This window comes from Staurois parvus, unplaced genomic scaffold (genome assembly GCF_062004578.1).
Source record: "Staurois parvus isolate SC_StPar_1 unplaced genomic scaffold, SC_StPar_1.0 ptg000836l, whole genome shotgun sequence".
NCBI lineage: Eukaryota > Metazoa > Chordata > Amphibia > Anura > Ranidae > Staurois > Staurois parvus.
Genome location: NW_028318632.1, coordinates 513,964 through 532,508, shown reverse-complemented (window position 1 = coordinate 532,508; position 18,545 = coordinate 513,964). Strand labels below are relative to the sequence as shown.

At 48.7% G+C, this 18,545-nt stretch overlaps 1 protein-coding gene across 2 annotated transcripts in view; it reads left to right on the top strand.

Moving 5' to 3' along the window:
• OSGEPL1 (O-sialoglycoprotein endopeptidase like 1) overlaps positions 1-18,545 on the top strand; it is a 102,095-nt gene that overhangs the window by 46,882 nt on the left and 36,668 nt on the right. For both annotated transcript variants that reach the window (XM_089655358.1, XM_089655359.1), the window contains exon 5: positions 4,702-4,847. In XM_089655358.1, the coding sequence (XP_089511484.1) occupies positions 4,702-4,847 (146 nt within the window). The remainder of the gene's footprint in view (positions 1-4,701; positions 4,848-18,545) is intronic.

Below are 18,545 nucleotides of genomic sequence, written 5' to 3'. Positions count from 1 at the left end.
GCCCCGCTGACAGATGCACTGATGGGGCTCCGCTGACAGATGCACTGATGGGCTCCGCTGACAGATGCACTGATGGGCGGCGCTGACAGATGCACTGATGGGTCTACTAATGTGCTCCAATGACAGATGCACTGATGGCAGCACTGACAGATCTACTAATGGGCTAATCTGACAGATCCACTGGTGGCAGCACTGACAGATCTACTAATGGGCTAATCTGACAGATCCACTGGTGGCAGCACTGACAGATCTACTAATGGGATAATCTGACAGATCCACTGGTGGCACTGACAGGGACTGTTTTTATTAGGGGTGGTGTGGTGCACAGTAGTGAAAGGGTTTGAAAAACTCGCTCTTCCTAGGTTCTCCTCCTCACACAAGATCGGTGTGTGAGGAGGAGAAGATAGCAACAGTGAGTGACCGCTGTGTGTTTATATTTATGATCGGCAGGTCACAGCTGATCATGTGGTAAAAAGCCAATTTATTTGGCTCTTTAACTTCAGCAGGGAAGGCCTGTGTCCGAGGGACACAGCCTGACAACAACGGCCACACTGCATGCCACAATGCACAGGATATCATCGAACGCCCAGTCACAGCGAGAAGAGGACCGCCTAGCCATCAATCTGCTATAGGCCGGGTGGGAACATGTTAAAGTGAAAGTAAAGGCAAATCCTAACTAACTCTACACCTACTCTCACCCACATTCTAAGCCTAATCTATCTAGCCCTGTAAAGAGAACTATCGCTATACTTACCTGGTATTAAGAGTTTCCCTCTGTGTGCTGGAGACAGTCAACAACGGCTGGAAAGTGACGTCGCCCATAGAGTTACTATGGGGCTTCCGTTGTCGGCTGCCTCTTCTGCACACTCCTACATGCTGAAGCTGCCGCTGACAGCTCAGCATGGGACCTGACCGGAGCGGGCTAGATAGATTAGACTTAAAATGTTGCTGAGACGAGGTTTAGAGTTAGTTAGGATTTGCCCTTACTTCCACTTTAAACATATTTTTTATTTTTTTTTATAGGGTCTCATTTTTTTGTTTTCAACTTTATTGCTGTCACAAGGGATGAACAACATCCCTTGTGATAGCATGGGCTATGACATGTCCTCTTTATGGAGGGATCTAGTGCCTATTAGACCCCAGATATCTCCTTTGCCCTCCAAAGCAGCCGGTTAAACTCCGATCAATTTGGCTGCTTTACTAGCTGGTAAACAAAAGCCCAAAACTGAAAGTGACAAAATCCTCATCACTTCCAATTTCAGACACCATAGAGATGATCGGGGACAGTAAGTTCCTGCTACATCTCTATGATCAGACCACATGCAGTGGGCCCAGGTTCCTTGGGGTGGGGTGGGTGAGCCTGGAAACAGAGGTGCACGGCGGAGGGATGGAGGCCCCCTTTCGCCGCTTGAAAAAGTGATTGAGCAACTTTTTAGCCATTCCTATCACTTTTACTAAAATGTCCATCGCCAGATATCACCACCACTTCCCAGGGACACATATATGCTGTTCTGTATTTTGGTTTTGTGCTGCCCTAGGCAAGACTAATATCGCCCCCCCCCCCCTTCCCCATCTAAATTTGTCCTACCCCTCGCAAATAACTTGTGCAACTATGCCCACATTCACATACACCTTGTATATCTTGCCCCAGCTCCCCCACAGTGACATGCACCTTTTTAAATCCCTAGTCCTAAAATGACCACACTCACATGCACCCTGTACACCCCCCCCCCCCCAGTGCCTACACTCACTATGTATATCCCCCAGTGCCCATTAACAAACAGCCTTGCATCCCCCCCCCCCTCCCCATGCCCACACTGTTACATACCTTGTACATCCCTGCTTTCCCCTTTAGTGCCCACTCATAAACCTTGTACATCCCCCTTCTCAGTGCCTATACTGACATATTCACCTTATACACCCCTAACAAGCAGAAAAACAGGTGGGAGAGCAAGGGAAGTAGGGAAAAGAATGACAGTCTGTGCAAGTAGCCAAGCATGCATCCCCCTAGCGATGCCACTGGCCCAGTGGAGTGTGGATAAGACTGAGATGGAGCTTGGCTGTGACAGTTGTCCGGCCCAGGGGAGCCAGTGGAGCTGCTGGAAAATCCACTTGGGAACTGCTGAGTTGCCCTGCTCTGAAGACCACTCACACCCATGTGTCCTTTATCCAACACAACAAACACTTTACTCCTGTGCTAGGAAAGGATTCAGTAGACCCAATAGGAATGTTCTGGAATTTTCTGGAAAATGCACTGCTTGCTGCCCTCAACAGACCGGGGTGGTCCGAATACACTGGATACAAATGGAGAAACAGAAAAAGGTTGGCTCTGAGGAAGAGGTTGTGTCCTCGAAACGCGTTAGCCAGTTGGTCATCGAGGGTTCCATAGTATGGACTCAGATGTTGTTTGGATCATACATCTTGTTCAGTTTGACATGCCTGTGTTATGTCCATTGTGAGTATGATACCTATTTTTGTTTCTTTAATAAATTATTTTAAACGATAATGCACTAGGTCGGTGCGCCCTTTTTCTGTTTCTCCATGTGTCCTTTATGCCTGGGGGCGGCAGCTCCCAAGGCAAACGCCTTGTTTGCCTCACGGTAGATTCGCCCCTGCATATATGTGTACATGGGTCAGGAAAAAGTGAAAATGTTAATAAAGGCAAAACCTTTTTTTTTTCTCATTTTGGATAGAAAAAGGGAGGATTATAGCTCCTGTTAGGGTTTTTTTTTTTTTTTGCCGTCTGTCCCATAGGGGAGATTTTTCTTCACTTCCTGTCCCATAACCAAAACAAGAAGTGAAAAGAAATCCCTTCAAAGTGAGGGAATCCCAGGATGTAACCTGAACTAGTGTTCCCATTTGAAGATTTTCTATTACAGTTGAGGTGTCAGCTCTTTTTACTTTCGCTAATAACCGTAAACCGGAAAGATAGCGAGGGTGCATCTCCACAACAAGGATACAGACAGCAACTGACAGGTGTACTAGTCTCTCTCCATTCTATCGAAACTAAAAAAAAAAAAAAAAAAAAGTTTTTTGCCTTTTACTGACAATTTAAGAGGCAAAGCTGCACTATTATAACAACTGAGTGGATATACAGACCGATTGTCTTTAACCACCTCCGGCCCACCATATAGTAATATGACGGGTGCAAGGTGGTTCTCTTGTTCTGGGAGGACTTCATATGACGTCCTCCCATTCTCCACTGCTTATGCGCGGCTCAGGGAGCGCGCGGCGATCAGCGGTGCGCTGTGTCCCTCGGACACAGCGGATCACCAATCACGGAAAGAGCCGAAGATGTAAACAGGGAAATGCCGGTTATCGGCATTTCTCTCCTCTCAAGCTGTCACGCTGACAGCTCGAGAGGAGAGGAGAGCCGGTAATCTGCTTTCCGCGGAGGGGACATGTACACTGATCATCGGTGCCCTGATGATCAGTGTAGCCCCAGCAGTGCCACCTGTCAGTGTCCATCAGTGCCTTATGTCAGTGCCTCGTGCCAGTGCCACATATCAGTGCCTACCAGTGCACATCAATGCCACATATCAGTGCCCATCTGAGCTGCCTTTTAGTGCCACCCATCATTGCCTGTCAGTGCCGCCTGTCAGTGCGCATCAGAGCCAGTCAGTGCTGCCTATCAGTGCCATGTATCAGTGCTGCCTTTCAGTGCCCATCAGTGATGCCTGTCAATGCCCATCAGTGCCACCTACCAGTGCCTCCTCATCAGTGCCACCTATCAGTGCCCATCAGTGCAGCCTCATTAGCGCACATCAGTGACGGAGAAAAATCCTTTATTTACATAATTTTATAACAAAAACTAAAAAAAAACATTTTTTTTCAAAATTTTCAGTGGTTTTTGGTTTGTTTAAGAAAAAATAAAAAACCCAGAGGTGATTAAATACCACCAAAATAAAGCTCTATCTGTCATAAAAAAATGATAAAAAATTTCATATGGGTACAGTGTTGTTTGACCGCGCAATTGTCATTCAAAGTGCAACAGCGCTGAAAGCTGGAAATTGGCCTGGGCAGGAAGGGGGTATAAGTGCCCTGTAGGCTAGCGGTTAAAGAAATTATACTCTTTAACTGCTTGCACATTCAAGCAGGATCATGTACATATACGTGATCACGTTTCTTCTGAGTTGACTTTGCATATGCGTGGCCCCTGCTGACCCGCTCTGTCACTGGCTACAGCGCAATTTTGTCAGCCACTCCCGGCCAATGATTTTGGATGTGGGCCTGCTGATTGGCAGTAGCCAGTCACAGCACAGAGTCCTGTGTTTAACAGCACACAGGACTCGGTGCACAGATTAGTGATCTGGCTGTTTCTCCTCTCTGCAAAGCAGGGAGAAAAAACAGCCAGATCTTTTAGTAAAACAAGCACATATTACATTATACTTGTTAGGCACACAGTCAACCCTGTGATTTGTCCCTTGATGTTAATGCCAACCTGTGTCGTTAGTACAGTGACAATGTACAGTATTATATTGGATCACTATCTGTGTCACTAGTGGTGTCAGTCAGTTAGTGCAACTCTCAGCGAGTATCTGATAGCGCTAGATTGGCTGCCACACTATCACAGTCCCACTATAAGTCGCTGATCACTGCCATTACCAATATATCATCATAGCTGCATAAATTCCAGTATATTTAACATAGTTTGTAGACGTATAACTAGTCAGGTGGTTAATAATGCTCTTTGTCCAACAGGTATAGAAAATGGAGCTGTTCTTTCATGTGCAGCTGACATTGCTGCTTCATTCCAGCATGCTGTGGCTCACCATATCATCAAGCGAACACAACGAGCTATTCTGTTCTGCAAGCAGGAAAATATTTTACCAATTAATGCATCCTTGGTGAGATGTCTGGTCATTTCTTCTTCTTCTTCTTCTTCTTCTTCTCTTATTTCTTAATTTGCATGTCCTTATCTTGCCAGAGAACAGTACCATCATTGACTTATATCTGCCTTGGGTGAACTGCCCCTTCTGATATCTATGCAATGATATCAGCAGCTCTGGCACACAAAAAATATCAGATATTTTTATTTATGCTAAATGCTAGTGGGAAATTCTTTACCTACAGGTTTTCACCATTATATATGTATGCTTCAATCATATTTGTTTGTCCTTTAAAGCTGTATGCCTTGATTTTTGTAGAACAGAAAATGAAGTAGCAGTGCCTAACTCCCACCCCCACTTCAATGGTTAACTGCTCTTTAAGTCTAGTGGTAGCTATAATACTTACCCTATTCATTGCTCCAGCAGGTTTCTGGTGCTCTCTTTTCTCTGTTGCTCCCAGTTGTGGGCATGCTCTCATGGTCCTCTTGTACAATGCTGGATTACTGGACCTGCATTAAACGCGATGACATTAGATTGCAGTCACCAGCTAGGGCGCTGCAGGGAAGAGGCTTTGGGCGACTGGTCGCACAGCATGGTGGAAAATTAAGGCAAGTTTTACAGCATAATCATCTACCCCTAGACTTAACAAGCATTTAGCAGTGTGAGGAGACCTCACTTCAAACAGCACAATTCTGCTCCTGGACTACAAGCCAAGCTTAAAAACACATGTAAACAGTGCAAACTAACGTACAGAAAAAAAAAATCATCTACCTGTGCTTGCGCTCAATGTGAATGCCCCATTCACATTAGACATAAGCATATGTAGGCAATATTTTATGTACATTTTGTTTGCACATTTTACACATGTTTTTAAGCTTGACTTGTAGTCCAGGAGCAAAATTGTGCAGTTTTGAGTGTGCTTAGTCTTCTCACCCAACTGCATTTTTGTAATATCCTCTTCCTCTCAATGATATCAGCCCTTTCCCTCAAGCTTTCACTGTACATCTTTATTCTTGCCCTTTTCATTTTATATATTCTTTCTTCTCCCAGGCATGGTAAAATTACTAAAACTACAAGTCTAAAACAAATTCCAGCCTTTGATCCCTCTTCTAGCTACCCTCATATTTCCTACCTTATTGCTTCTTAAGTATCTGTTATTGAACCCTAAGATTTACTATCTTACCAAATGTCTGATCGACATCCTTCAGTTTTGTTTTCATTGTCTGTTCTATGGAATAGGACTATCTAAAGTTTCTGTTCAGCATCTATCAACCTCCTTTGTAGTGGCCTCCCATGATTTCACCTGGGCTGCTCTTATTCTGTGTAAACAGCCTTGGCTGTCCTGTAAATCTAAAACTTGCAAGTTTGCCTTTAAAACATGCTTCCAAGTTGGCTTAGAGTACCTCTTTATTACCCTTTTACATTATTATTTTTACCTTTTTAATTACAAACTCTTGCCCTCAATCAATGTTGAGTCCTGGCATGCTGTCTGTTTTCTCCAAATTCATCTCATTTCTGTGGGTGCAGTAGAAGGTACTGTATCTGTATGTATTTTTAGCAACATTTTTTAATTATTCTTAATAATATTGATCAATGGCTACAAATACAGGTGCCCTACACTGAGAATTCCCTCTTAGCCTAACCCCTTTTTTCAAATTTTTTCTTTTTTTTTAATCTTTAAATTCTTCAGTCATCTCCTCACTGTCTACTAATGCCACCAATGGAAACGGTGCATCAGGATCAGCTCAACCTTGGTAACTCTTGGAGGGCGTACCCATGCTCCACACTGTTGGGATGGCCTGTAATGTTGCTTCAGATATTGGATCCTGCTTGGGCGCTCACCTTGGCACTTGGTGCATGGCATGTATTTAGCTTCAGGGTGCTATACAGATCCAGAGCTGTAGTCTATCACTATAGAATCCAGACCCTAAGGATGTCTTCTGGGGTGTGCCCACTGTAACAGGCGAGGCTTAGACTTTATACAGTGTAAAGATTTCTTATTGGGCACTAAAACTCAACCACTCGGAGCTTAGTCTCAGGTGGATGACCAGGTGTGACATCATACCACAGGTTGCACATTTTACCATCACTTTTGCTTAGAGCTGTTACTCAGGTGGTTCCTCCCATCCTTTCGCCATGAGGATTCACTACAGAATGGACTGCACCAGGTTTGCTCCATTTTCCTTTTGAACGTGCTTACTGTATATTTCGCACCCTACTCCATGAGTACCCCACAGGGAAATATCCTAAGGTGTAGCTATGGCAGATACTAAGTAAAAGGGAGCCATTGTAAAACCGCAGGCAAACATTTGCTCTGGCAAAGGCCCACGCAACACTCAATCTCAGAGCGGCCATGCACCCCTTGCACCAGAGCAGCAACCAGCTCTAACACTGGTCTCTACATTTGATTCTACATCTATTTCAGGCACTCAACAAGCTGCATACCTGACAAAAGCTGAATTTTCTGCATCTATGCTACAATTCCTTGGACAAATACAACCAAGTTTGCCTATGGCTCAAAAACACTATGCCTTTCTTACTACTTCCATTTCTACTCCCAAGTAGACAAGGCAGACACAGAAGAGAATAAAGAAGATATAGAGGCAGTTCAGTGCCTCTGATGTCATTCCCCGTCCTTTTGTGGTGGAGGTTGGGCGGACACATTGTTACCAGTGGCTACTCATTGGAGCTTTGGGGTATTTCATGGTTGACATATAGTAATATTATGATTCTTTCTGGGTCCCTGAAGGAGCAGTTAGGCTGCGAAATGCATTGGACCAAGTCAGCAGGAGTATACAAGCATCAATTCTGGATTGTATGCAGACCGTTTTATGATTTTTTAATGTGACTTTTCTATGTATGTTTTATGGAACTTCATTGTGCTACCTTTTGCCTCTGTATAAAGCCTTTAAAGTCCCTTGTTGTTGGGAATGGTTTATTCCTGTTGGGGCTGTGTATGGTTTATTGGGAAGTGGCATCGTACCCCCTCCCTCCATTTCCACGATTTGGTAGATCATTTTTGTCCTAATAATGGCGCTAAACTCCACTCCCATGCACAGAATAATGTGGCTAAAAGCCTGATAGCTGAAGCTGCCTGTAAAAAGGTGCTTCAAACAAATGCCTTTTCAAGAATGACTTCTGTTTAGAGAGGCACTTGACCAATTCATCATTGTCACAGGAGGGAAGGTTTTGCTTCTGCTGCAGAAGAAACAAATACCCCCACCCAAAAAGGGGCCTCCGCCACCTCAAAATCAGAGCAGCTAACCGTTGTCCTCCGGCTTCAACTTCAACACCTACAGTGAAGGAAATAAGTATTTGATCCCCTGTTGATTTTGAATGTTTTCCCACTCGCAAAGAAATGATCAGTTTAAAAATCGAATGGTAGGTGTATTGTAACTCTAAGAGACAGAATAGCAACAAACAATTCTAAAGAAATGCATGTCTAACAAATGTATGCACTGACTTGCATGTTCATGAGGGAAATAAATATTTGATCCCCTTCACAAAACATGACTAGGTACTTGGTGGCAAATCCCTTGTTGGCAATCACAGAGGTCAGACATTTCCTGTAGTTGGCCACTAGGTTTGCACACATCTCAGGAGGGATTTTGGCCCACTTCTCTTGGCAGATCCTCTCCAAGTCACTAAGGTTTGGGCAGCACAGTGGCTAAATGGTTACCACTTCCGCCTGGCAGTACTAGGGTCATTGGTTCGAATCCCAGCCATGGCACCACCTGCCTGGAGTTTGCATGTTCTCCCTGTGCCTGTGTGGGTTTCCTCCGGGTACTCTGGTTTCCTCCCACACTCCAAAGAGATGCTGGTAGGTTAATTGGATCCTGTCTAAATTGGCCCTAGTATGTGTATGTATGAATATGAGTTAGGGACCTTAGATTGTATGCCCCTTGAGGGTTAGGGACTGATGTGATTGTTCATTATATATGTGTAAAGCGCTGCGTAAATTGACGGCGCTATATAAGTACCTGAAATAAATAAAGGTTTGGTGGCTGACATTTGGCAACTCGAACTTTCAGCTCCCTCCACAGATTTTCAATCGGAGACTGGCTAGGCCACTCCAGGACCTTTTTAATGTGCTTCTTCTTGAGCCACTCCTTTGTTGCCTTGGCCGTGTGTTTTAGGTCCTTATCATGCTGGAACACCTATCCACGACCCATTTTCAATTCCCTGGCTGAGGGAAGAAGGTTCTCACGAAGATTTGACGGCACATTGCCCTGTCTATCGTCCCTTTGATGCGGTGCAGTTGTCCTGTCCCCTTAGCAGAAAAACAACCCTAATGCAGAATGTTTCCACAATCATGTTTGACAGTTGGTATGGTGTTTTTGGGGTCATAGGCAGCATTCCTCCTCTTCCAAACACGGCGAGTTGAGTTGATGCCAAAGAGCTCTATTTTGGTCTCATCTAACCAAAACACTTTCAACCAGTCCTCCTCTGCATCATTCAGTTGTTCAGTGGCAAACTTCAGACGAGCCTGGACATGTGCTTTCTTAAGCAGAGGGACCTTGCGGTCACTGCAGGATTTCAATCCTTGTCGGCGTAGTGTGTTACCAATTGTTTTCTTGGTGACTGTGGTGCCAGCTGCCTGGAGATCATTGACAAGATCCTCACGTGTAGTTCTGGGATGATTCTACACTATTCTCATTGACACTCCACGAGGTGAGATCTTGCATGGTGCACCAGACCTAGGGAGACTGATCGTTGTTTTGTGTTTCTTCCATTTGCAAATGATTGCACCAACTGTTGTCACCTTCTCATCAAACTATTTGGCTATAGTTTGGTAGACCCAGTCCAGCCTTGTGTAGGTCTACAGTCTTGTCCCTGACATCCTTAGACAGCTCTTTGGTCTTTACCACGGTGGAGAGTAGAGATGAGCGAATCGAACTCGGCGAAGTGGAATTCGTTTCGAATATTAGGAAAATTTCGATTCAAAATTTTTCCAAAAATGGCGGCGACATGTGCGGCGACGGAGCAGGGATCTCTGGGAAGGCGCGCTGACCCATAATGCATTCATTCATGACATGTGATCGCATTAGCCAATCAGCAGCCAGCCAGCACTGTGTAATGGTGGAGCTATAAATTGCGGCCATCTTACAATTCTCCATTTGCCTCTGGTCATTCAAGAGAGACAGATCTCTCTGTATTAGGGACACAGAATCGTTACTTAGGGACACAGAACCGTTACTTAGGGACACAGAACCGTTACTTAGGGACACAGAATTGTTACTGAGGGACAGACACAGAATTGTTACTGAGGGACAGACACAGAATTGTTACTGAGGGACACAGAATTGTTACTGAGGGACACAGAATTGTTACTGAGGGACACAGAATTGTTACTGAGGGACACAGAATTGTTACTGAGGGACACAGAATTGTTACTGAGGGACACAGAATTGTTACTGAGGGACACAGAATTGTTACTGAGGGACACAGAATTGTTACTGAGGGACACAGAATTGTTACTGAGGGACACAGAATCTTTGAATTAAAGAGTATGTCAGACAACATGCAGAGGAGTGGCAGAGGAGGCAATGTTTTAGGAGCGAGCAGACGTGGCAGCAGAGGAAGGGGTCGAGGCAGCACTAGTCGCAGCCAGAGGCCAGTGCTCCCGGTGTCATCCAGCGGTCGTGTCTCCACCGACAACCCTGCCATCATCGATTGGTTGGCTTGGTCGTCTTCCTCTTCCCAGGTCACCTCTGACACCTACAGCCAACGGTCGGTGGGTACGTCAGACACAACCGTTAGTTGGCATGGCCCGGGAGCAAGCCCACTGAAATCACGTGTCCTCTACCTGCCCCTGTCCTTTGGTGTTCCCTCACCAAGCGAAGTATCGCATGCTGTGGGCTCAGCCCCACTGTACAGTGAGGAAGAGCTAACAGAGGGCGGTCAGGAACGGGGGGAGACATCCGCCTCTTCAGCAGAAAGGCGAAGAAGTACTGGCGAGGAGAGTGGCTCGGTAGCCGGTCTAGAGACAGGTCTGTCTCCTGACCCACACGCAGCCGAGGGGGCTAGTAGTGACGCGGAGACCCTAATTGATGATGATGAGGCTGATCGCACTTGGCAGCCTCGTCGTCATCAGGCTATTGCTTCCGCATCATCAGGAGAAGAGGGTGCCAGCTTGGCAGCGAGCAAAACAGTCGATGGGTTGCCCAGGAGGCAGCAGGGTCGCAGCAGTGTCAGTGGAGGCAAATGGCCACGGAGTAGAGCACCAGCTCCACTGCAGCCTACCACCACAGCCAGTAGTGGTGCCGGTGTGCACGGAGGAAGTAGCAGTCAGCCAGTGAGGAGTAGCGGGGGCAAAGTTTCCTACTCGGCGGTGTGGCAATTTTTCGTCAAGCCGCCCGAGGAAGTAAACGTAGCCGTATGTCGACTATGTGGCCAGAAAGTCAAGCGTGGCCAGGGGGCCCATGTTGGGACTACAGCGTTGCGTCAGCATATGCAGCGTCGCCATTTGGTGGCCTGGGAAAACCGTGATAAAGATACGGCGGTTCTGCCTGCCCCAGCCCCCGCTCCATCACCCGCTCCGTTACTTGCTCCGTCACCCGACGTCAATCGCCCTCTATCAGCCAGTCAAGGCTCCAACACCTCTGCTGAGGGGAGTTGTCGCTCGTTGGCATCTTCCGCTCGTTCAGATGCTCCTTCTCCTGCTACTCCTCTTCACGGATTCCGTCAGCAGTCTTTCTTGGAATCCGTTTCCAAGAGACAACAGTTTGCGAGCACGCACCCGACGGTGCAGAAGCTGAACGTCCTCCTGTCCAAGTTGCTGGTGCTGCAGTCCCTCCCTTTCCAAGTGGTGGACTCAGCACCTTTCCGAGAAATGATGGCTTGTGCCGCGCCGCGGTGGAGAGTGCCAAGCCGTCATTTCTTTGCCAAAAAGGCAGTGCCAGCCCTGCATTCACATGTAGAAGAGATGGTGGGCCAGTCTTTGAGCATGTCAGTCTCTGCCAAAGTGCACGGCAGCGCCGACGTGTGGAGCTGTAACTACGGTCAGGGACAGTACATGTCATTTACGGCCCACTGGGTGAACGTGGTGCCGGCACAGCCGCACCAGCAACTTGGACAGGTCACGCCGCTTTTGCCTCCACGTTTGCACGTCCTTGGTACGGCAAAGATGTCCGCCTCTACCACCTCTTCTTCCGCCGTGTCCAAAGCCGCCACCCCCGTGCCAAGTCCCATTACCCGACCGGCATATCACATGTGCAGGGCGCAACGGTGTCACGCTGTGCTGCACCTGGTGTGCCTTGGCGAACGTAGTCACACAGGGGAGGAACTTCTGAGTGTAATGAACAGAGAAATCGACAGATGGCTGTCTCCGCGCAAACTGAAAATCGGAACCATGTTGACCGACAACGGAAAGAACATGGTGTCTGCTCTGCGTCAAGGAAGGTTGTGCCATGCGCCATGCATGGCTCACGTGTTCAATCTGGTTGTCAAGCGGTTCCTAAAATCCACCATCCCACTGCAAGACATCCTTAAAATGTCACGTAAACTTTGCATGCATTTCAGCCATTCCTACACCGCAAAGCACACCCTCTGAGCTGCAGCGGCAGAACGGAATTCCCCAGCATCGCCTGATCTGCGACGTTGCAACAAGGTGGAATTCAACCCTACACATGTTAGACCGCCTTTACGAACAGCGAAAGGCCATCCCCAATTTCCTGATGTTACAAGCGGATAAAGGTACTCCCCTGTGTAACTTCGATGTCAGCCATTGGCAGCTCATGCGTGACACCTGCCGCTTGCTCAGGCCCTTTGAGGAGGCCACGCTATTCGTGAGTCGGCAGGACTATGGGACATCGCCTGATCTGCGACATTGCAACAAGGTGGAATTCAACCCTACACATGTTAGACCGCCTTTACGAACAGCGAAAGGCCATCACCGATTTCCTGATGTTACAAGCGGATAAAGGTACTCCCCTGTGTAACTTCAATGTCAGCCATTGGCAGCTCATGCGTGACACCTGCCGCTTGCTCAGGTCCTTTGAGGAGGCCACGCTATTCGTGAGTCGGCAGGACTATGGGATGAACGACGTCATTCCTCTGTTGCACGTCCTGGAACAAATGCTGTTAACAATGGCTGGTCAGGGTGCGGTAGACGTGGCGCACAGATCTCAACGCCACATGACCCCTGTGGGGGCAGGACAGGAAGAAGAGGAGGAGGTAGAGGAGGACATTGGTGCTCAGGAATTATTGAGTGAAATGGGTGGTTTTTCCACTCAGCGGACAGGAGTGGAGGAGCAGGAGCATCTGGTAGAGGAGGAGGAGGAGACAGAGGACCCAGACGCACCGTGGCAGTATGCTGTGGAGATGGAGGCAGGGAGTCCCTCGCATTCCTTGGCACAAATGGCCCATAGCATGCTCGGTTGCTTGCGTAGCGACAGCCGAATAATAACCATAAGACAGAGGGATGACTTTTGGCTGTCCACCTTGTTGGACCCTCGCTACCGTTCAAAAATGGTGGCCTTTTTCACACCTGCTGAGAGGGAGGCCAAAATAACGTACTATAAAAACCACCTATGTAGTCAGTTGGTCTCTGCCTTTCTGCGCCAACGTCCATCCTCAGACACTGTGGGCCCTGTGCGCTCGCGTTCCGCTGCCATGGCAGCAGGGGAGGGGTGGGGTGGTAGGAGCAGTGGCAGCTCCACCAGCAGCGGCTGCCTCAGTCTGCAGTCGATGATGAGTAGCTTTCTTCACCAGCGCAGTGAGGAAACTACTAACCAGCCGCAGCAGCAGCAGCATCAGGTGGACCTGGAGCAGGACCTCAAACAACAGGCTTGGGCCTACTTGGACAGCACCCTGCCAACCGAGGTAGACAATCCCCTTGACTACTGGGCAACGAAACTTGACCTTTGGCCCCAACTAGCTGAATTTGCCCTTGAAAGGCTGTCATGCCCGGCCAGTAGTGTGGCATCGGAGCGCGTGTTTAGTGCGGCAGGAGGTATTGTAACTCCGCGGAGGACACGACTGTCCACCCAAAGTGTGGAGAGACTCACGTTTGTGAAAATGAATCAGGCGTGGATTAGTCTGGATTTCAAACCACCAGTTCCTGACACAACTGACTAAATCCGCCATGAATCATGCCCCAAACATGTTAACTCTGCCATGTGCCACTTTCAAGTCTCCTCACACTGCTGGTGGGTTCCATTTTGTCATAGGGTGCTGGCAGATTACGGGCCTCCCATTGCTGCTGCCAGGCCCGTAATCTGCCATGGGCCCCCGTACCGACTCCTCATGCTGCTGCCAGGCCCGTAATCTGCCATGGGCCCCCGTACCGACTCCTCATGCTGCTGCCAGGCCCGTAATCTGTCATGGGCCCCTGTACCGCCTCCTCATGCTGCTGCCAGGTCCAGAGTGTGTCATGGGTCCCTGTACGGCCTCCCATTGCTGCTGTCTCCATCGCCACACTCTGCCATGTGCCACTTTCAGGTCTCCTCACACTGCTGGTGTGTTCCATTTTGTCATAGGGTGCTGGCAGATTACGGGCCTCCCATTGCTGCTGCCAGGCCTGTAATCTGCCATGGGCCCCTGTACCGCCTCCTCATGCTGCTGCCAGGTCAACAGTGTCTCATGGGTCCCTGTACGGCCTCCCATTGCTGCTGTCTCCATCGCCACACTCTGCCATGTGCCACTTTCAGGTCTCCTCACACTGCTGGTGTGTTCCATTTTGTCATAGGGTGCTGGCAGACTATGGGCCTCCCATTGCTGCTGCCAGGCCTGTAATCTGCCATGGGCCCCTGTACCGCCTCCTCATGCTGCTGCCAGGTCCAGAGTCTCTCATGGGTCCCTGTACGGCCTCCCATTGCTGCTGTCTCCATCGCCACACTCTGCCATGTGCCACTTTCAGGTCTCCTCACACTGCTGGTGTGTTCCATTTTGTCATAGGGTGCTGGCAGATTACGGGCCTCCCATTGCTGCTGCCAGGCCTGTAATCTGCCATGGGCCCCTGTAGCGCCTCCTCATGCTGCTGCCAGGTCCAGAGTGTGTCATGGGTCCCTGTACGGCCTCCCATTGCTGCTGTCTCCATCGCCACACTCTGCCATGTGCCACTTTCAGGTCTCCTCACACTGCTGGTGTGTTCCATTTTGTCATAGGGTGCTGGCAGATTACGGGCCTCCCATTGCTGCTGCCAGGCCCGTAATCTGCCATGGGCCCCCGTACCGCCTCCTCATGCTGCTGCCAGGTCCAGAGTCTCTCATGGGTCCCTGTACGGCCTCCCATTGCTGCTGTCTCCATCGCCACACTCTGCCATGTGCCACTTTGAGGTCTCCTCACACTGCTGGTGTGTTCCATTTTGTCATAGGGTGCTGGCAGATTACGGGCCTCCCATTGCTGCTGCCAGGCCCGTAATCTGCCATGGGCCCCTGTAGCGCCTCCTCATGCTGCTGCCAGGTCCACAGTGTCTCATGGGTCCCTGTACGGCCTCCCATTGCTGCTGTCTCCATCGCCACACTCTGCCATGTGCCACTTTCAGGTCTCCTCACACTGCTGGTGTGTTCCATTTTTTCATAGGGTGCTGGCAGATTACGGGCCTCCCATTGCTGCTGCCAGGCCCGTAATCTGCCATGGGCCCCCGTACCGACTCCTCATGCTGTGACGTTGCAACAAGGTGGAATTCAACCCTACATATGTTAGACCGCCTTTACGAACAGCGAAAGGCCATCACCGATTTCCTGATGTTACAAGCGGATAAAGGTACTCCCCTGTGTAACTTAGATGTCAGCCATTGGCAGCTCATGCGTGACACCTGCCGCTTGCTCAGGCCCCTTGAGGAGGCCACGCTATTCGTGAGTCGGCAGGACTATGGGATGAACGACGTCATTCCTCTGTTGCACGTCCTGGAACAAATGCTGTTAACAATGGCTGGTCAGGGTGCGGTAGACGTGGCGCACAGATCTCAACGCCACATGACCCCTGTGGAGGCAGGACAGGAAGAAGAGGAGGAGGTAGAGGAGGACATTGGTGCTCAGGAATTATTGAGTGAAATGGGTGGTTTTTCCACTCAGCGGACAGGAGTGGAGGAGCAGAAGCATCTGGTAGAGGAGGAGGAGGAGACAGAGGACCCAGACGCACCGTGGCAGTATGCTGTGGAGATGGAGGCAGGGAGTCCCTCGCATTCCTTGGCACAAATGGCCCATAGCATGCTCGGTTGCTTGCGTAGCGACAGCCGAATAATAACCATAAGACAGAGGGATGACTTTTGGCTGTCCACCTTGTTGGACCCTCGCTACCGTTTAAAAATGGTGGCCTTTTTCACACCTGCTGAGAGGGAGGCCAAAATAAAGTACTATAAAAACCACCTATGTAGTCAGTTGGTCTCTGCCTTTCTGCGCCAACGTCCATCCTCAGACACTGTGGGCCCTGTGCGCTCGCGTTCCGCTTCCATGGCAGCAGGGGAGGGGTGGGGTGGTAGGAGCAGTGGCTGCTCCACCAGCAGCGGCTGCCTCAGTCTGCAGTCGATGATGAGTAGCTTTCTTCACCAGCGCAGTGAGGAAACTACTAACCAGCAGCAGCAGCATCAGGTGGACCTGGAGCAGGACCTCAAACAACAGGCTTGGGCCTACTTGGACAGCACCCTGCCAACCGAGGTAGACAATCCCCTTGACTACTGGGCAACGAAACTTGACCTTTGGCCCCAACTAGCTGAATTTGCCCTTGAAAGGCTGTCATGCCCGGCCAGTAGCGTGGCATCGGAGCGCGTGTTTAGTGCGGCAGGAGGTATTGTAACTCCGCGGAGGACACGACTGTCCACCCAAAGTGTGGAGAGACTCACGTTTGTGAAAATGAATCCGGCGTGGATTAGTCTGGATTTCAAACCACCAGTTCCTGACACAACTGACTAAATCCGCCATGAATCATGCCCCAAACATGTGCCACTTTCAGGTCTCCTCACACTGCTGGTGTGTTCCATTTTGTCATAGGGTGCTGGCAGATTACGGGCCTCCCATTGCTGCTGCCAGGCCCGTAATCTGCCATGGGCCCCTGTACCGCCTCCTCATGCTGCTGCCAGGCCCGTAATCTGTCATGGGTCCCTGTACGGCCTCCCATTGCTGCTGTCTCCATCGCCACACTCTGCCATGTGCCACTTTCAGGTCTCCTCACACTGCTGGTGTGTTCCATTTTGTCATAGGGTGCTGGCAGATTACGGGCCTCCCATTGCTGCTGCCAGGCCTGTAATCTGCCATGGGCCCCTGTAGCGCCTCCTCATGCTGCTGCCAGGTCCAGAGTGTGTCATGGGTCCCTGTACGGCCTCCCATTGCTGCTGTCTCCATCGCCACACTCTGCCATGTGCCACTTTCAGGTCTCCTCACACTGCTGGTGGGTTCCATTTTTGTCATAGGGTGCTGTATGGCCTCCCATTGCTGCTGCCTCCACCGCCACACTGTGGCTCCACACTCTGGTTTTGGCCCCGTGACTGCCCAAATGAGTGAAGTGTGCGGTGATTCTAAGATCGACGGCACTCATCTGCATGTCATACTGACTGACAGTATTATTTCTCTTCCCCAGCAGACTCCAAGGGCATTTAAATTAAAGGTACAGTGTTCTGCACTAATATAAAGGCTCTCTGAAGCCTAGAAACACCCTTTTATAAGTTAAATTCGCAGCGAATATATTTGCCTCGAATCAAATTTATTCCTCGAATTCGCCGAATCAGCCGAATCGAATTTTTGAATACTTCGCTCATCTCTAGTGGAGAGTTTGAAATCTGATTGCTCCTGTAGACAGGTGTCTTTTACACAGGTAACAAAATGAGATTAGCAGCACTCCCTTTAAGAGACTGCTTCTAATCTCCGCCTGTTACCTGTATGAAAGACATCTGGTAGCCAGAAATCCTGCTGAATGATAGGGGATCAAATACTTATTTCCCTCATGAACATGCAAATCAGTGCATAATTTGTTAGACATGCATTTCTTTTAAATTTTTTGCTATTTTGTTACAATAGACCTACCATTCAATTTTTAGACTGATCATTTCTTTGTGCGTGGGCAAACATTCAAAATCAGCAGGGGATCAAATACTTATTTCCTTCACTGTAGGTTTAGCCCTTCTTTTCAGTTTAAGACTTGAGCCACAAACCAGAAGTTCGCCGTTAAGCATTCTGAAAGAACAGGTCTTGGCCTTGTCATCCTCTTTCAAAGGCCTTTAGCCTAGCTCTCTCTTGTAAAAACTGTTCTTCATGGTGTATCTTGCATTATGTCCCAATTACAGCACCTTGTGTTTCCTTGGGATCTCAGCTTGGTTCTCTCTGCCCTGCAGAAAGCAAACTTTGGACTGATCAAGAATATTCCCCTGTAAGGAGCAGTTCTTTATACTTCACAAAGACAGGTTGTCTTGTATCCAAGACCATCCTTTCTTCCCAAGGTGGTAGAAGTCTCCTACCTCAGTGAAAACATAGCCCTATCATAACTGGCATTTTTTGCTGACTGATGGCTAAAAAGAGTGGGAAACGTTTACTTTTGATTGCTGGTGCTTGTAGTTTTTATTTTCTTCTTTGGGTCTTGCTAAAAAAAAGCTTTTACTTTTTTAAATCACTTTTTAAACAGCATTTTTTTCTTCCTTTTCCTTGTCTTCCTTTATTCTGCTAATTAAAGGGAGGGGTTAATTGGTCACAGGTGATAAAGGTCCTATATAACTTCTTGTAGAGCTCACTCTGAGCTTGCTCATTTTTGTGCTTGCCTGTATTTTGCTTGCTGGACCTTTGA